This window comes from Exophiala spinifera, assembly GCF_000836115.1.
Source record: "Exophiala spinifera strain CBS 89968 unplaced genomic scaffold supercont1.4, whole genome shotgun sequence".
In the NCBI taxonomy this organism is placed as follows: domain Eukaryota; kingdom Fungi; phylum Ascomycota; class Eurotiomycetes; order Chaetothyriales; family Herpotrichiellaceae; genus Exophiala; species Exophiala spinifera.
This window is the reverse complement of record NW_015622516.1, coordinates 2,710,247-2,728,026: the sequence shown is the minus strand read 5'-3', so window position 1 is coordinate 2,728,026 and position 17,780 is coordinate 2,710,247. Positions and strand designations below refer to the sequence as shown.

General features: G+C 52.9%; 8 protein-coding genes across 8 annotated transcripts; 5 read left to right on the top strand and 3 right to left on the bottom strand.

Moving 5' to 3' along the window:
- Positions 1-800: 800 nt before the first annotated feature.
- Positions 801-1,934, bottom strand: PV08_06192 (uncharacterized protein; the record flags this gene model as incomplete). The annotated part of the gene is made up of 1 exon (XM_016380530.1): positions 801-1,934. One exon carries the CDS (start codon positions 1,932-1,934, stop codon positions 801-803), a length of 1,134 nt encoding a protein of 377 aa, XP_016236357.1.
- A 1,935-nt stretch (positions 1,935-3,869) lies between these two features.
- On the top strand, positions 3,870-4,826 carry PV08_06191 (uncharacterized protein; the record flags this gene model as incomplete). Its single annotated transcript, XM_016380529.1, has 3 exons — positions 3,870-3,995; positions 4,052-4,099; positions 4,155-4,826. The coding sequence occupies 3 exons, from the start codon at positions 3,870-3,872 to the stop codon at positions 4,824-4,826; spliced, it is 846 nt and encodes a 281-aa protein (XP_016236356.1).
- Positions 4,827-5,617: 791 nt separating this feature from the next.
- On the top strand, positions 5,618-7,327 carry PV08_06190 (uncharacterized protein; the record flags this gene model as incomplete). Its single annotated transcript, XM_016380528.1, has 1 exon — positions 5,618-7,327. The coding sequence occupies one exon, from the start codon at positions 5,618-5,620 to the stop codon at positions 7,325-7,327; it is 1,710 nt and encodes a 569-aa protein (XP_016236355.1).
- Positions 7,328-7,549: 222 nt separating this feature from the next.
- On the bottom strand, positions 7,550-9,094 carry PV08_06189 (uncharacterized protein; the record flags this gene model as incomplete). The annotated part of the gene is made up of 1 exon (XM_016380527.1): positions 7,550-9,094. One exon carries the CDS (start codon positions 9,092-9,094, stop codon positions 7,550-7,552), a length of 1,545 nt encoding a protein of 514 aa, XP_016236354.1.
- Positions 9,095-9,502: 408 nt separating this feature from the next.
- On the top strand, positions 9,503-9,967 carry PV08_06188 (uncharacterized protein; the record flags this gene model as incomplete). The annotated part of the gene is made up of 1 exon (XM_016380526.1): positions 9,503-9,967. The coding sequence occupies one exon, from the start codon at positions 9,503-9,505 to the stop codon at positions 9,965-9,967; it is 465 nt and encodes a 154-aa protein (XP_016236353.1).
- A 355-nt stretch (positions 9,968-10,322) lies between these two features.
- On the bottom strand, positions 10,323-11,123 carry PV08_06187 (uncharacterized protein; the record flags this gene model as incomplete). Its single annotated transcript, XM_016380525.1, has 2 exons — positions 10,323-10,920; positions 10,978-11,123. The coding sequence occupies 2 exons, from the start codon at positions 11,121-11,123 to the stop codon at positions 10,323-10,325; spliced, it is 744 nt and encodes a 247-aa protein (XP_016236352.1).
- A 341-nt stretch (positions 11,124-11,464) lies between these two features.
- On the top strand, positions 11,465-14,689 carry PV08_06186 (uncharacterized protein; the record flags this gene model as incomplete). The annotated part of the gene is made up of 1 exon (XM_016380524.1): positions 11,465-14,689. The coding sequence occupies one exon, from the start codon at positions 11,465-11,467 to the stop codon at positions 14,687-14,689; it is 3,225 nt and encodes a 1,074-aa protein (XP_016236351.1).
- Positions 14,690-15,272: 583 nt separating this feature from the next.
- On the top strand, positions 15,273-17,409 carry PV08_06185 (imidazoleglycerol phosphate synthase, cyclase subunit; the record flags this gene model as incomplete). Its single annotated transcript, XM_016380523.1, has 4 exons — positions 15,273-15,395; positions 15,654-16,196; positions 16,275-17,210; positions 17,323-17,409. The coding sequence occupies 4 exons, from the start codon at positions 15,273-15,275 to the stop codon at positions 17,407-17,409; spliced, it is 1,689 nt and encodes a 562-aa protein (XP_016236350.1).
- Between the last annotated feature and the right edge of the window lie 371 nt (positions 17,410-17,780).

Sequence of the window (17,780 nt, the reverse complement as noted above, 5' to 3'; positions counted from 1 at the left end):
CAGGCTATTACAACACCTACTGTAGGTACCTACGGTAGTCAGGCAGGTACCCTTATCAGGGTATCTGATACTCCGGTCGGCCCCATAAGGGACCCAGCCTGTAGGCCCCGTAGCACGCCAAGAATGCGGGTACCGGTGGGCTCACCAGGCTGAGGGCCAGGGGGAGGGGGGTGTGGCCCACCAACGTTAACCGTAACCTGGTGGAACTGCCCTGGAGTTTTACACAGGTATTGACCCTCACTCTACAGTACAGGAGACACCTACTAATACCGTGTACACATACAGTCTGCTCGTACATAAGCACCTAATCAATAAGGCTATTGAGGCCGAGGTAGCAGCTCTTATGGCTACTATAGAACAAGGTAGGTGCTGTACAGGGGTAGGTACCTGAGGCAAGTGAACGAGTAGGTGGTGGCTTTGACGACAATACCTAGAAGACAGACAAGTTGGAAGGACGCCCCGAGAAGAAGGTTGTGTATTCGTAGCATTGATTGATTCATGCTATCTACATAGTACAGAGTGTCCGGATGCCAGCGTCCTCTTAATGGACCTCATTCCGATCGATTCTTTTCTTCTCTTTGCACGATATCATTATCCTCAAAAGACTCAGTACGCCCCAAGTCGCCATGCCCCTTTAATGCGCTTTCAATTTACAATCTGATCATCATCACGGTTCGTTCCTGTTCCTGTTCCCGTTCCACTGTTCTTCTTTCCCCTTTAAAGAACTCACTGGCCTCGGTTCATGGTCATGTTCAAGCTTCAGAAGTCGTCAAGGTAGCTCCATACTATGCATCACTGCTTCAGTCGTCCAAGCTATCCCTCCTATCTCGGCGGTAGCCGCCAGTCCTACCACCCTGCAAGCCGGAGATTGGATGGTGGTAGGTTTTGGTGTTCTGGCTCTGCACGTCAAAGTCCAAGGGCGATGTATAGGAGCCTGGGACAGTGCGGATCGGCCTCTGTGACTCTGTGTTCTTGTTGGGTGAACCGTAACGCGTAGGGCGGGTTGCACCTGTCTGTGCGTCTGACGCGCCTACGCTGAACCCATCTTCCTGCCCGTATGAAAAATCCCGCCGAAACTGTCGCTTTTCTGGACTGGATTGTCTGGATCGATGAGCAGGGGGTGGAGGAGGATGAGCGGCAGATGCATTGGAACTATACTCGCTGTTGCTGTGCATGTCACTTGTGCTACGCTCGGTTGCAGTGTAGTCGGTGCCGTAGAATTGTGCGTCAGAGTCCTTGTTCAAGCCACCGACGCGAGCTGGTTTCTCATGACGATAAGCGCGGACATCATTGTCATGGCCTCCTTCCCAGGTTGCTTCTTTGATTTCTCGCAGTTTGCGTTCCTTGGCTGTTTCCTTCTTGGTTTTATTGGATTGCTTCTCCTTGACGATGGGGGCCTCGGAGGACATGTCTGTCACCGTCATAGTTTCAGTCATGCGGTCTGTGTCTGCGTTGGTGTAGGCATCTTTGTCAGAGTACCCATCTCCGACAACGCTTCCACCACCTAGAATTGTCGACTTCGTGGCGTTGCTTAGTGTGGTACCGTTAGGGCCTTTTCGACGAAGGACGGTAGATTTGTATTCTTCCCAGTCTCCTTTGCGAAATTTGAATCCTCCGTTTTTGGCCCAGAAGAAGAACCAGATCGCTCCTAGAACGAAAGCCGCCCCAATGATAGCGAAGAGAGCTTGAAGACCTTTCATGTTGATGTCGTCTGGAGAAACAGATCCAGCTCCTGGATTGAAATGGTCAGTAGACTTTGAATCCCGTGCAGTAAGGACTTTGAAGGTGTCCATCGGGGAGAGTATGTTGGAGGCATCTCGTTTTCTGAAAGCGCTTGTGCTGAGTTCTGCTGCCGAGCGGGCGTCAAGTTCAAGGGAAGAGAATTTCAGGTCATCGAGGTCGAGGTATTTGGAAAGAGAGGATGCTGGCGCCATGATGATGGTGTTGGAGCACAAAGCTCCTGGAGCAATACGTTGATCAGTGCGAGGACGTTTGAGTGGTGCACAGATGGGGTCGAGGTGATAAGGGCAGAATGGGCCGTAGCGCTCGCGGGCCTGGGTCTGTGTTCTCTAGGTTCGTTTTGACAGTTATTAGAGAGATGTGCAGGGAATGAGTTTGGAAAGAGTTACACTGACAGCAAGCAGAAAATATCAACGCCTTTGTTTGTATTCACCATTTGTTTCCTGGAGGTTGGTGAAGTGGCTGGGAGACATTAACCAACATGCGAGCGGCAGAAAACGGAGTGGGAGAGAAATGACGTTGTCTTATTTACATTCCATTTCAAGCTTAGTACAGTCACCACGACAACAGCCAGCGACATTGCTGCGACTCATCAGGCCTGATGCTCCCTGGTACTTCTAGAGGATGTTATGGCGATAAAAAGACTCAAGTTCTTCGCCGAAGTCGAACGCGCTAGGTTATCGCAGATTATCTGTAGGCCATCATCTCAGCAAAGCTAGCGACCAACTTATGCGTTGATCAACCAGATCAGGGTTCCGGGAACAACAAATCTTTCTCTCTTACGTGGACAGCAACATTCCATTCCAATGCCAGGATCGAATCGTCTGAACGCCCAGGAACAATATGGAGAGTAGCCGCTGGTCAGTGACATGATGCCGTGAGCCACTCTCTTTGACTAGGCAATCTCTGCCAATCAAGACATTCTTGAAGCATCGGTCAAGATCATTGCGGAACGCATCGTCACTGCCCGGTAGGCCCAGCATCTGGGATCTCCTGTGGCCTAGTTCTTCACCTCGGGTGCTCAACAACAACCTAAAATGGCTTTATCTCATTCATGCTAGACACTCTGATAAGTGCTGTAGTTAAATCAGCCACAATCCGCCACCTCTGCAAATCAAGTCAGAAGTCTCTCGAGTCTATCAGGACCATCAAGAAATCGGGTGAGCAGGGGACATGTTCAGCAAGGTCCAAGCTAGCCAACTTGACCAAGAAACTGCGATTCGAAGCAGGTAAGGACACTGTTAGCAATACTATGGATCCGAACACGAGTTCCCCATGTTCGAATTCCACCGATATAAGTGCAACAGTTGCTCGTTTGAGGACATCTAGAATGGTGGTACCATGGCGTGGATTCGAGGCTTGCTCTCATCAGCGCTACTTTTGGCTTACCTCAACTAGCAGAGAGTTAGAAGGAGAAGAGTCATAATGGCCTGAAGGTATGCTTGAGCGTACGAACTCGAGACAAGTGTGGGCATTACTTGGAGGCTCCGTCCCCAGAGATAGTAACTTTCGGCTAGTCTGCGGGAGGCGTACGATGTTATGCCTGAAACCAATGCTGATTCTCTCGTTATGGGATCTCAGCGATGGCCATAATTTGAAGTGTATTATCCAGCGTATATGCTCTGGTAAAAAGAACATGGAGCTCGAATGCAAGTTGTTGAGATGATCCAGAGATGAGTTTCGTGCATGGCGTACACTTCTGCCGGGGACACAAGAGAATCATGTTCGTCTCTGACGGAAGAAATTGCCGCTTTGAAATGAGGCGTTTCGTATCTGAGCTTTCTGATCACCCCGAGCCCTGGTGAAGACTTACGGAGTAAGAGAGGTATTCGTACGAAATACACTGGGCGAGGAGAGCGCAGCCTCGTGAAAACTACGCTAGCCTATAACAGTTAGTGGTTGATGCCAAGCTCAGCCTCGTGCCGCGTCTCTGAGATGCATTGCGCATCGTGAAGCTGCCTTCGCTCCAGCCAGGCCTTCATCTTCAATCACGCATCCTTGTCTGCCACACACCTTCAAACCTTCTATACCTACTTCACAAATCTCTCACCGAACATTTGGGAACTACAACCCTTCGCACTTCTTCGCACAGACACATCAGACTCCGGCATCGTTCCCCTGCCACAACAATGCCCGGCTTCGATTTCAGCAATTACAACCGCAATGCTGCGCTCCATGTTCGAGGAGTTCCTTTACCAAAAGCGACTAGCACAGGCACAACTATCGTAGGATGCATATATGACAATGGCGTTGTCGTATGTCGATGCTATCCTCAGTTGCCCGCTCACCGTACTAATACTCGTTGTCATAGATTGCGGCAGACACAAGAGCCACCAGTGGACCTATCGTCGCCGACAAGGTACGTCTTATCTTTTAGCTACCGTGAAATTCCTTAATTGACCCTTTTGTAATAGAACTGCGAGAAACTCCATTATATCTCCCCCAATATCTGGTGCGCAGGTGCCGGTACCGCCGCAGATACAGAGTTCACGACCGCCCTCATATCGTCCAACCTCGAGCTACATTCTCTATCCACAGGCCGAACGCCTCGAGTGGTGACCGTGATGACGCTGCTAAAACAACATCTGTTCAGGTACCAAGGCCATATCGGCGCATATCTGGTGGTCGCAGGTGTCGATCCAACAGGAGTAGGGTTGTTCACAGTTCATGCACACGGATCAACAGACAAGCTTCCCTACGTAACGATGGGTTCTGGCTCATTGGCTGCAATGGCGGTGTTTGAGTCGACGTGGAAGAAGAACATGACCAAGGACGAGGCCGTCAAAATCTGCTCTGAGGCAATTCTGGCTGGTATCTTCAACGATTTGGGATCAGGAAGTAACGTGGACGTTTGCGTCATTGAGAAAGACAAGCCAACGCAGCTGCTGAGGAACTACATCAAGCCGAATGAGAGGGTCAAGAAGGAACGGAACTACCGATTCGCCAGGGGCACGACTGCAGTATTGAACGAGAAGGTTATCACGAAAGAGGATATCGGGCGTTATGTGACGGTGCATGAGATTGGTAGTGGCAGTGACTCTGACAGTTTGGTTGTGGTGGAGAAGATGGACGTGGATGAAGTGTAGCGGCAAGCACACAGGACAATCTTGAGAGAGTCCTCTTCGTCAATGTAATATCAAAATGGCGGGCGGGCGTGATATGGGAAATGGAAAGCATCCTGGGCCAGGACCATGTTCGGTGTACCAGGCTTCATTATGGCAGCATATTGCACTTTTAGACTTGGGCGCTCCGAGAAAGGAAGAATGCGCCAATTGATGGTAATTGCCTTCACGTTTTGCCCTTGCAGCCCTCACATTTGGATATTTAGTAGTGGCGTTATGGGCAATGCCGTTATCCCGACTTGGAAACATCGAAGTGCTGCGAAACATCGAAGTGCTGTAGAGATCTCTTTTCCTCGCCCCTCACTCAGCCTTTGAACCGCAGAACACTTCGTCCAATAGTTATCTGCCGCAGGCGTTCCCGGCACAGTGGAAGCATCAGGTATGTCTCTGACACATCGGCGATGGCAGGAAATAAGCTGTGCTTCGTGAACAGCGACTTGTCTGCCGGATTGTAGACAAGTGCTACTGAGATCGACACGTGGCCTCCTTCGAGCAGCTCCACAAACCTGACTTTCTTTGGATATGAATTCGCTTTGAGCTTTGGACATTGAAGAGCGACGACGTCCTACGGTCCAGGACTAAGTGTCTGCGAGAACCCGGGCAAGGCTGGGAAAAGGACACGAACCTCCCGTCGCGTGGTGCCCAAACTCAAACGCACTCCCACGAGCTTCGGAGGGATATTGGTCAGATCAAATCGACAGAAGACTCAGGGATCTCTAAAAAAGTCCTTCTCTCCAAGCAAAGCTGCATTCATAATGGCAGACGCCGGTGAGAGTCCGCCGACCGGCAGCGGCACGATGCTCCTCATCTTGATCCAGGTGGCGTCACGAGCACTTACATTCATCGGCAATCAGTTCCTACTACGCTTCCTGTCGCCATCACTACTCGGCATCGCTGTCCAAGTCGAGCTTGTCTCTGTGACTAGCCTCTACTTTGCTCGCGAGAGTCTTCGAGTAGCACTGCAGAGGCAACCTGCCGCCTCCTCGGGGTTGAGTACAGGCGAGGGCCAGGGTCCGGGAAGAGCAACGCAGACAGTCATCAACCTGGCTTATCTTGCTGTCCTGCTGGGCTTTCTCATCTCAACAGCTTTTGGCTACTCATATCTCCGTGGGGCACCTTCAGAAGTCCTTGAAAGCCCCTATTTCATCCTTTCATCCCAGATCTATGCTCTTGCAACATGGACTGAACTTCTTGCTGAACCGGCGTTCGTGGTCATCCAGCAGAAAGCACTGTATGCCAATCGAGCTCGTGCAGAGACGCTCGCGGCCATCGCACGTTGTTTCGCAGCATGCAGTACGGCCGTGGCAGCTCACAAGCAGCGTCTCGAGCCATCTATCTTGCCATTCGCCGTTGGTCAGTCGGCATATGCCCTTGTGTTGCTGACATTGTACTTCCTCCCTATCTTCCATCTCTCAAGGGACGCGAAGTTTAGCCTCACTCCACGCGAGATCGTAATTTCTCCCGCAAGAGGAGAATCTGGCAATGAAGATGCCGGATACTATGGGCGGCGATTTCACAAGGCGATCCTCGGTCTCGCTGCGACGATGTACTTACAATCTCTTTTCAAACTCCTCCTCACACAAGGAGATGCCTTGATACTGTCATTTCTCTCCTCGCTATCAGACCAGGGGGCATTCGCCCTGGCGTCGAACTATGGTGGATTGCTGGCTCGTTTGGTCTTCCAGCCCGTTGAAGAGAGTAGTCGGAATACCTTTGGCCGGTTACTATCTTCGACCAACACGGTATCCTCCTTCTCATCGGGGCACGATTCTGTCCATACGCACTCCCAGCACACCAGAACCAAGCAACAATTTACGGCGGAAAATGAGTCGACGAAAGCCAACAATCGAGAAGCACTCGCCTATCTATCCAAGACGCTACACTTCTATAGCATCCTTGCGCTTCCTCTACTTAGTATCGCGCCACATGTCCTTCCTCTTGTCGTTACCTACATCATCGGGGCAAAGTGGTCCAGCACGTCTACGGCTTCACTGCTATCAACTTATTGTTATTACATCCCTCTCATGGCTGTGAATGGCATCTTGGACGCATTTGTCACATCCGTGGCCAGTCCAGCACAATTACGCTCTCAGTCTGTATGGATGCTGTTCTTCACCGGCCTTTACGGAGTCGCTGCATGGACAATGCTCAATCGCTTCGACCTTGGTGCCGCGGGCCTGGTGGGCGCGAATATGGTCAACATGGCCCTGAGGATTGCGTGGAGCATAGTCTTTGTGCGGCAATGGGTGCAAGAGCGCGAAACTCCCGGCGACAACGGACTACTCAGGACGATGGTCAAGGAAAGCTTGCCTGCGCCTGCGTCAATTGCAGTCGCCGGACTTGTCGCTTTAATACTCAAAATCCATCCTGCAACTGGAGGAAGGACTTGGGACAACAATATGCTGAATGGAGAATCTCTAGGCTTACTCAGTGCAGGAACTACTATATTGGGATCGACCATGTGAGTCACTCAATTCTATGTCGTGCATTCGTTCTAGATGGAATCTAACTCTTACTGTAGACTTTTGACCGAACGGAAGTTCCTACTTCAACTTCTTGAGTCAATCATCCCACAACGCCTTGCTCGAAAGATACCAGGTCTGACTAGACATGAATCAAAACGCTAGGCATCGGCCCATACTCCAACACCAGGTCATGCGGCCAAATTTCAGCAATCCACAAACGCATCAATCATCAAAGGTGATTTTGGTGGCAGTCTTGCCATCCTCGGCTTCACGATAGAAAGCACCATACGAATCGTGTTGCTTCTTCTTCACTGTTGTTCCAAACTTCAATAAGTCCTCGGGAACATCTTGCTTCGCCGCCTTTAAAACATTAACCAAAGCACCTGCTAGAGGCTTGTCCTGTTCGGTGAACATGGTAATAGCCAGACCGTCCTTACCGGCCCGACCAGTTCGACCGATTCTGTGGACGTAATCCTCTGCAGTCAAGGGGAAGGTGACGTTGATCACGACCTTAACCTCGGGAATATCCAGACCTCTCGCGGCAACATCCGTTGCGACGAGCAGGCTGACAGACCCAGACTTGAACGACTCCAGACTGGCAATGCGAGCGGACTGAGACATGTCACCATGAATGCCGGCAACCTTGAAGCCTCGACCGCGGATGAAGTTTTCGATGCGTAAAGCCTCCTTCTTGTACAAACAAAAGACGAGAATGCGATCATTACGCTTCTGACCAGCGGTGTGCTCTTTCAAGAGCTGTAGCAAGCGCTGTTGCTTCAGGGCTCCATCCATTACTTCGACCTTCTGGACGATCCTCGTATTGGCGCGAAGTTCACCGGAGTCATCAGAATCATCCCGGCCAATGGTGATCTTTACAGGCTCCTTCATGAATGTCGCAGCCAATTCCCGAATGGATTTTGGCCATGTGGCTGTGAACATGGCTGTCTGCCGCTTGCTTGAGGAGGGCATATGTGAGATTATGTGCTTGATGTCGTCCTCGAAACCCTTGTCAAGCATGCGGTCGGCCTCGTCAAGAACCAGATAGCGGCATTTTGACACATCTACTGTACCGTCGGACATGAAGTCCTTCAGTCTCCCGGGAGTCGCAACAACAATGTTGGCTCCCTGGAGTGTCCGCCTCTGTTCATCCTTGTTTGTTCCTCCATACACACAAACAGGCTTTAACTTGTGGGCAGTCTTACACAGCTTGTCGATCTGTTCAAACACTTGAATTGCCAGCTCTCTTGTTGGTGCGACAATTACCGCTTTTACTCCCTTCTTTTTCTTCAACGCTGAAAGGCGGACAACAAGAGGCAGACCGAAAGCGATAGTCTTGCCACTCCCGGTCTCTGCCACGCCTACAAGGTCTCTTCCAGACAGAAGAAACGGCCAAGCGGCGGATTGGATAGACGAGGGCTTCTCGAAAGACGAGAACACACTGGAGAACTGGGTGGTCAATTCGGTGGGTAGATGTGAGAACGAGAGAATGGGTCTTAGGTTGGTGTTCTGAGGATCTGCGATCTTGACGGACTGCGACGAGAAAAACTCGTCGACATCCGATTGAGGAAGGGAACCAAGCGCGGCGTTTTGCGTGTATGTCGCTCCCTCGATATCGTCTTCTGGAGCCGGTGTAGAGTTTGCTGTAGCATCGGTGGAAGAGGGAGTGATATCCTCGAGGCGAAGGGCCTCTTTTCTCTCCTTCTTTCTTCGCTTTTTGTCCTGCTTGGCTACTTGAGCCGCGGAATCGTCGAGCCTGTGTTTGCTCATGATGACGGACTATTCTGAGCGTATCCAAGGAAGAGAACGGGTGCTTAGATGTAGTTCTGTAGTGAAGGTTCGCAAGAACGAGGCACAAAATTTGGTGGCACCAGGAACCACTAACTTTGGGCGGTCTCCCGTGAACTTTTTTCTGCCGGGCAAGTCGGAGGCGGTGAGCGGAGAAATTCTGCACAGTTGCTGAAATCCTCCTTGGTAACTGCGTACAAGGTCGAGTTCTCCATGAGATCCATTTCCATTTACAATTGAATCTCGGATCGCTCTCACTCTTTCGCCGTCTCTCGTGTCGTTGTCGTCCTCTAGGGTTTGTCTCTTGTCTAGCCTCACCCTCCCTAACTGCTTCCACGTTTGTCCTCCTCGCTCATTAGCTTAATTGCGAACTCACCACGGCCTCTCACAATGGGCTCGACCAAAACTCCTCTCGAAAGCGTGCAGGCATGCTGGGCTCGAATCTCTCAGGCCTCCCCTATCTACCAGCTCACCCTCTCTGATGTTGTACTTGAGAGTGCCACAGAAGGATCTATGGTTGCAAAGCTCACGGTCACTGAAAACCACATCAATTCTAAAAAAGGTCTGCACGGCTCTGTCTCTGCGACCATAGTCGACTGGGCGGGCGGCATGGCGATAGCCTCCACCGGCCTGGAACAGACTGGCGTCAGCACAGATATACATGTGTCGTACGTTTCGTCTGCAAAGGTTGGCGATTCTCTGACCATCGAGGCCAAGGTATCAAGAGTGGGAACGAATATGGGGTTTACCACGGTAACCATTTACAAAGGAGAAGGAGATAACAAGAGCGTTGTCGTTCATGGCACTCATTCCAAGTACATTCTGCGTGATCGCCAGGCGAGTAAGACTAGCTGAGAGTGGCCTCGCTACCTGAAGTGCTTTTTTTTTGGTTGGCAAGGGCTCCGCGAGCATCATGTCCAAGAACCCGGAATCTTCTTTGCATCAAGCACGGCTCTCCTCCATCGTGCTATCTGATTCACTCGGATACCGGAGAACAGCATCACACCTATTGCTTTAGATCTCTATCGATTGCCCCTTCTCCCGGGTTAGATAGAGAATTATGGCGTGAGACAAATCCATGTCACAAGCGGCTACCGCCTTGGGTACTCCATCGCCGCTCATAGGACTGCAGTGATCCGTAGTGAGGAAAGACTGAATCGCGAATGCAGCCAGTTTCTCCAGCAACGAGTTAAGCGATTCCTCTCCCGGTTCAAGGTGACAAGCGTCCTTGGTCGAGCCACTCTGTCCACGGTCCTCCGACCTCTTTGGCCAAGTCGAGTGGCGTTTTCCCTTCACTGTCCTTGAGACTTCGGATGTCTGGGTTGGCGTTTCGGTCTTCCTTCTGCAGTCCAAGGCCCTCCATCGCCTGCAAAACGATGGAAGGGAATTTTTCCCAGGGGAGCTGTGATCCCATAGCCAGCAACAACCAGGCCACTTCTTGTTGTTGATAGCGAATCGCAACATGGAGACCAGACCCCTCGATGCCTTCGAATGTCCCGCGGTATCTTAAGATATCCGAGTGCTCATCTGGCTCATCGTCCTCGTCGACATCCTTGATCATATGGACAATGGCGTCGACGTCACCTTCCCTGCAGAATTCCAGGTAGGCATGGCCTTTTCTTTCTTCCGGATAGGCTCTGAGGTATGCTTCTTCTGTGGCAGCCGGTAGGATATCATAACCTTCCTGGACACCGCCTTCGTTGCGAAGAGTAACAAGCACTTGTTGCGACCCGTTTGGAGACAGAGAGGAGATATCTTTGGAGCAATTCGGGCATTCCGTGATTGTGTAGGCTTCCAAAAAGCATTCCCTTAGTAGTGTTAGTGTGCATACAGCACTAGTACCAAACCGCCTCGTGAAGACATACCAGTGATAGTGACAACCACAACTGAGTTCTACATCGTCCGGTACGCTTGCAACTTGCGCTGCGGCTTTGGAGTCCTCTACATCGCTGTCGGGCTCGATCTCAATGAAGAGGGATTCTTGACAACTTGAGCAGATCTGGTCTGCCATCTTCAGAGAGGTCCGGGGGTAATTGACTTTTGCAACGGACCAGCCTGCGTGGGTTTTGGAGGTCGCTAGTTTGGTGAATAGTTATCGATAAATTATTGATCCAGCAACTATTTTTGACAGGGATCCCGGATCTGGAGAGTCTGGACTCGCCGACCCGGACCCGCCCCTGGCTTCACATGGCGGGAATTCTTGAAGAGGACAAGCTTCAGGACACCCTTCACTTTACGATCCGACCCCGGCTGACGCCGACGAACATATCAAGGCAACCTGGCGACCTTGCGATCATCTTCAAGACTGCAAGGCACCGTCGACCTGGTCACACGTCGGGGCCAGGATGCGCCATGTCAACGATGGAGGAACAACCTGACCCTGTCAAAACTCCTGAAGACACTCTGGCCGGTCCCATCCCTATCACCCCGGTGAATCCTCCAACGACGCAGGCATTGACTACCACGTCCGCGATTGATGCTACGCTGCGATTCTTCGCGAATGCAAGTAATGAAACACTGGGGGCCTGCGCGGTTGGTCTGTGCGCCTCTACCTACCTCGTCCTTGGGCGTGTTGGACTCGTCTTGATCGGCGCAGTTGGCGGCATCGTGCTCCATGCAACCTGGGACAGCCAACAAAGCGAAGGGCCGAATTCAGAGAAAGGCGAGGCAGCTCGCAGGAAGAAAGAGCTCGGGATTGAGGTGGCACACAGGCTCCTGGATTGGCGGGACAAAAGGAAGACTGGCGACAAAGCTGAGGATATCTCTGACGACGGCGAGATCGATACCGTTGCAGATGCTCCAACATTGGACTTTTCAGAACTTCCTCCAGAAACAAGCAAATCCCTCACGAGCCTGGCCGACGCTGTTATCCGGGACTATGTAAACTACTGGTACACGCCTTTACTGCCGAAGGAGCAGTCGTTCCCGCTCATTTGCAGGCAAACTTTGACAAGCTTCATCATATCATTCTCGCGGCATCTCTCGCGTAAACGCGCCGCGGACCCATTCTTGGACTTCCTGTCCAACTCGACATCCATTGTGATCGTCTTCCTGAGCGAGCTTTCCAGTGCCCTAAAGGCTTCTCCCAGCCGCGAGGCCGAAACGGCCGTCAAAACGTATCTGCAGTCCCAGCCCGACAGCAACCTTGCAAATGTTCTGAGCAGAGATCAGCAAGACAGGAAATTGACGCTTGTAGCCGATGATATCCTGCACAATTTTCTGGACTCAAAATCGTACAATTGTCCCCCTGTCAAGACATTTCTTCGGCAAATATTGGCGGGTTTGGTGTTGGAATCTACCATCGAAGCGTGTTCAAAGCCGGAATGGATTAATCAATGGATTGTATATTTATTGGAAGACGGCGAACCCGAGATTTTGAAGGAAATCGATGCTGGTGTTGAGGACATGGGTGAGGCCATGGCGAAAGCACCACAGGATCAGAAGTCCCCTCAGAGTCACAAGCGACGAGTCAGCAGAGCAGAAGAGGCAATGCAAGAAGCAATGCGGCAAGCTCAACGACTCAATGAGATGATTGCCGAAGACGAGGCCCGACGCAAACGAGGGTTACCTCCCAATGAGCCCGAAGAGACCAGCTCCGTGGCGACGACCGATGCTGGCATGGTCACACCCACGTCTTCGGACAGCGATCGTAACCGACCTAAGTCATTGCTTGATACATCGCTGGTCTTCGATATCGACGGTAATGTAGTTCAATCCACCCTTCCGAGCCCGAACAAGTCAGCGCCAGAGACCCCAAATAGGTCAACGCCGGTAACCCCAAACAAAGAACTTTCGCAATTCACAGACTTTGCACAACTAGGCGAAAACGTCCTGGCTCCGCCGCAGACCGTTTCAAGTGCTCCCACACCAGTTGAGGTTATGGTTGCTGTGCCGCTGACCCTCCAGAACGCTTCCATAGCCATCCTCGACCTAGGCAATGGCAATGAGAAGGCTAAACTGAAACAGAGACCCAATAACGAGTATCTGCTACAAATTGAACCTGCGTCGCACCGTTATCCGGGGTGGATGGTCACACGCCGCTATGCCGATTTTGAGCGCCTTCACCAGACGTTGACCATAATTGCTCGGATATCTGGCGTCCCGGAGTTCGGACAAATTTATTCGACACTCCCTGCGTGGAAAGGGGAGACAAGTGCCGCTCTACTTCGGAGTTTGGAGCAATATCTCAGCTTCTGTCTGAAATTCGAACCTCTGGCTGAGACTGAGGTCATGAAGAAGTTTCTGGATAAGGAGACCGGTCTACAGAAAGCCCCTGCTCAGAGTAAGAACGTCTTGGTTCAAGGGGGTGCGGCTCTGGAAAACGTTGGCAAGAACTTCATCAACGTCTTGGGTCAAGGTGGTAAAGGCATCGCTGGCGGTGGTAAGGCTGTTCTGGGTGGAGTGCAGGGCGTCTTTGGCGCCGTGGCGACAGGTGTCGGTGGAGGGCCTAAAAGACCACGCAGGCCCTCACGGCAACCATCTCGGACCGACTCCCCTTCGACGCCAAACCATCAATCTACCCAGGAAATTGTCAGTGGCAGCTCGGAAAGTCTTGACCTCAAGGGTCCTCCGCTTCCACCCCGACCCAGGACAGATTCCGTCTGTACGGACCAGCAGTCCGTGCCAGCACCTGCTCCAGAGCCGAGTCCTCTTCGGGAGAAGAACATGGACCTCCCACCACCTCCGAGCGTGATTCCGGACGACTACTCACCTGTCACGCCGTTCAAGCCCGAGACGCCGCCGACGTCGCCCCGTCCCCGGCAGGATACGATTGTCGCCAAACCTGTCACACCATCTCCTGCACGAATCGTGGAAGAGCCGGAGCTAGAACCGGAACCAGAGCCGGAGCCAGAGCCAGAGCCAGAGCCCGAACCGGCTCCGGAACGAGCACCAGAACCAGAACCAGCGCCGGCGCCCGAGCCCGAGCCCGAGCCCGAGCCCGAGCCAGAGCCAGAGCAAGAATCAGTGCCAGAACCAGAACTAGAGCCAGAGCTAACGCCAGAGCCCGCGCCGGAGGCAGAGGCTCCCGCCACGCCCAGCCTTTCCCAAACGCCCTCAAGGAGACCGAGGCAAGAAGATGCGCCGATTTCAGGGGAAGAGACCCGTATATGCATCGAGCTCCTTTTTGCCGTCCTTACGGAGTTGTACTCGCTTGCGGGTGCGTGGTCTTTACGGTTGTCGTTGCTAGGCGCCGCGAAGACATTTCTCCTCCGACCCAATAACCCACAACTCGAGTCAATTCGGGTCTTACTGCAAGAGGGAGTCCTTGAAACCCATTTTTCAGACAAAGGTCTCGCAGCACATATCGATAAATTAAGAAAGAATACACTGCCAACCCCAGAGGAGAGGGAGAAATGGCCAAAGGAGCTAACGGCGGAGGAAAAAGAGAAGTTACGGGTCAAGGCGCGCAAATTGCTCGTGGAGCGAGGTATGCCACAAGCATTGACGAGCGTTATGGGTGCAGCGGCCAGTGGTGAAGCTCTTGGAAGAGTATTTGATTGTCTTCAATTCCAGCATGTTGCACGCGGTCTTGTTTTTGCCCTGATGCTGCAAGCCATCAGGGCGACAACGCAATGAGTGTGAGTTCTCGTGCTCAGGTGGGATTAGCTGTGAGCAACTAAGCCGCGTGAGTGACCGCGATGGATCACGATGGCGACGAATGGCTGGGTTTCCTGTGTATTATAACGGCAGATTTTGAGAAGCCTGATGGAGGTGCTAGGTTCGGTTCTCGTTTTCGGGGCTAGCTTTGCCTTTTCTGTGGAAAGAGACTTTTTACAATATGTACCAATAAATGGATCACTATACGGCGCAGATGGAACGAGACCGTAACATCTAGATGATGATGATTAGGTAGTCAAGTCGTAGCGGCAGAGTAGGGAACGAGGTCGCCCCCCCTTGAGGATGATGTGTGGGTGTGGGCGACGAGGCTGACCAATCACACAGAATGACTCACATTGTGAACAATAAAAATATTTCGATCCGCCGTCATGGAAGACGATGAGCGCGAAACCCGACCATATTGGTCCCACCACACGAGAGATAATCAGTACGACAAGAAGCAGCGTTTCCTCGACCATGGAGTCGCCCTGAACTCGCATAGAAGGTTATCTTTTGGTCGAAGTGCTGGCTCGATCTCCGGAAAACCTGGTCGTCCGACACCATGCCAAAGGTCCACCTCCTCGACTATGTCGCGGGCAATATCCGGTCGCTGGTGAATGCCGTTGAGAAGTGCGGGTACGAGGTCGAATGGATCAAGAGTCCAGAAGACGTCAAGAATGCAGATGTAAGTGCGTCGTGGTTGTGCGTGAGCTTTTCTCCCGGCGGAGAGGGTTGTGGAATGGTCGAGGGAGAACGACGACACGAGCTGCGATTTTCTCGGACTCTGAAGACTCGACAGTGATTGCTTTGGCGGTCATCGTGCAAGATTGTCCTTCCTCGATGAAGCCTCGACTGTTACCGTTTGTTGAATGTGTTTCCTCCATTGACTGCCTCTCCTGTACGACGCAGCCCACTGACCGAGACGTGTCTCAATTGCTCGCAGAAAATCATACTCCCCGGCGTCGGCCATTTCGGCCACTGTCTCTCGTCACTCTCGTCGGCAGGCTACCTCCCGGCCATCCAGGAACACATTTCGTCGGGGAAACCGTTCTTCGGCATCTGCGTGGGCCTCCAGGCTCTCTTCTCCGGATCCGAAGAGGCCCCCTCGGTGCCAGGTCTCAATCTGATCCCGACGTCCCTGAAACGCTTCAGCGCCACCAATGCGGACGGCACTCGAAAATCCGTCCCTTGTATAGGATGGAACGACGCATCCACGTCCACATCTGCGTCCGCGGCCGGCGCGTCCACCGAGTCCATGTATGGCCTGAACCCGTCGTCCAAGTATTACTACGTCCACAGCTACTTTGCACCCTACACGCCGGGCCACCTAGAGCGGGAAGGCTGGACGGTCGCGACGGCGCGCTACGGCGACGAAACGTACATCGGAGCCATCGCGCGCGGCAACACCTTCGCCACACAATTCCACCCCGAGAAATCCGGCGCGGCGGGTCTCCGCGTGATCAGGGCCTTTCTCGAGGGCAAGAAAGTGACACCCTCAATACCCGCGTCTGTTCCGGGGACGAGCACGAGCGCGAGCGGCACCGCGACCGACGCGACGAGTAAGGGTGCGAGTGCGAGAGACGGACAGGTCAAGGCATCCACGAACGGGCTGACGCGTCGCATCATCGCGTGCCTCGACGTGCGGACCAACGACGCCGGCGACCTCGTCGTCACCAAGGGCGACCAGTACGACGTGCGCGAAAAGTCCGAGGGCGGCAACGTCAGGAACCTCGGGAAGCCCGTCGAGATGGCGCGCCGGTACTACGCGCAGGGGGCGGACGAGGTGACGTTTCTCAACATCACGAGCTTCCGCGACTGCCCCATCACCGACTTGCCCATGCTCGAGATCCTGCGGCGGACGAGCGAGACGGTCTTCGTGCCGCTCACCATCGGCGGCGGCATCAGGGACATGGTCGACCCCGTGAGCGGACGCCCGGTGAGCGCGCTCGACGTGGCCAAGCTCTATTTCGCGAGCGGCGCCGACAAGGTGTCGATCGGGAGCGACGCGGTCGTGGCCGCCGAGGCGTTCTGGAGTCGCGGCGGGCAAGGCGACGGCAGGACGAGCATCGAGACCATCTCGGCCGCGTACGGCGCCCAGGCCGTCGTGGTCAGCGTCGACCCGAAGAGGGTGTACGTCGGTGGCGCCGACGGCGTGGAGTCCGCAAAGGCAAGGGGCCACACCGTCATCGAGACCACCGACAGGGACGGCGAGGGCAGAGACCACGTGTGGTTCGCCTGCACCGTCAAGGGGGGCAGGGAGGTGAGGGATTTCGACGTCGTCAGGCTCGTCACGGCGTGCGAGAAGCTGGGCGCCGGCGAGATCCTGTTGAACGCCATTGATCGCGACGGCTCGAACAGGGGTTTCGATCTCGAGCTGGTCGCCCTGGTCAAGAGCGTCGTCGAGATTCCCGTCATTGCGAGCTCGGGTGCTGGGAAGCCCGCGCATTTTGAAGAGGTCTTTGATGCCACCGACGTCGATGCTGCTCTTGGAGCGGGAATGGTGAGTCTCTCTCTCTCTCTCTCTCTCTTACACACACACACACACACACATTTCTTTTCGTTTCCTTTAATCTATGTTTTCTCTGCTGACTGATGATGGTTGTGATTCCCAGTTTCATCGAGGAGAGTATACAGTTGCACAGGTCAAGGAGCACCTCGGCCAGGCAGGCTTGCTCGTCAGGCCCTTTGAGGAGTTCTGAACCATGGTTTCAGCAGGCAGTTACCCACTCGCTACCTGTGCAGGGGTTTTTGTCGAGCTCGACCCTTGGTTTTTAATCTAGGTTGGATTCATTCTCCAACAAACAAACGATGAAATCAATACGTGTGAAAATCAAATTCGAGATTAAAACTCACAAAGAAAGATACAACTACTAGACCGAAGAAAGACTCTGGCTGCAACGAAAATTGTATCTCGTCATTCAATGGCTGCGCAACAAGCAGACTTACATATTGACATTCTATTCTCGAGGGGTATATGTGAATGATGTGACATGTCTTTCATGCTCAATAATCAGCTCGTTCTTCAGCAACGCCACACCACTCATCAACGTATTAGTAAATCGGTCATTTA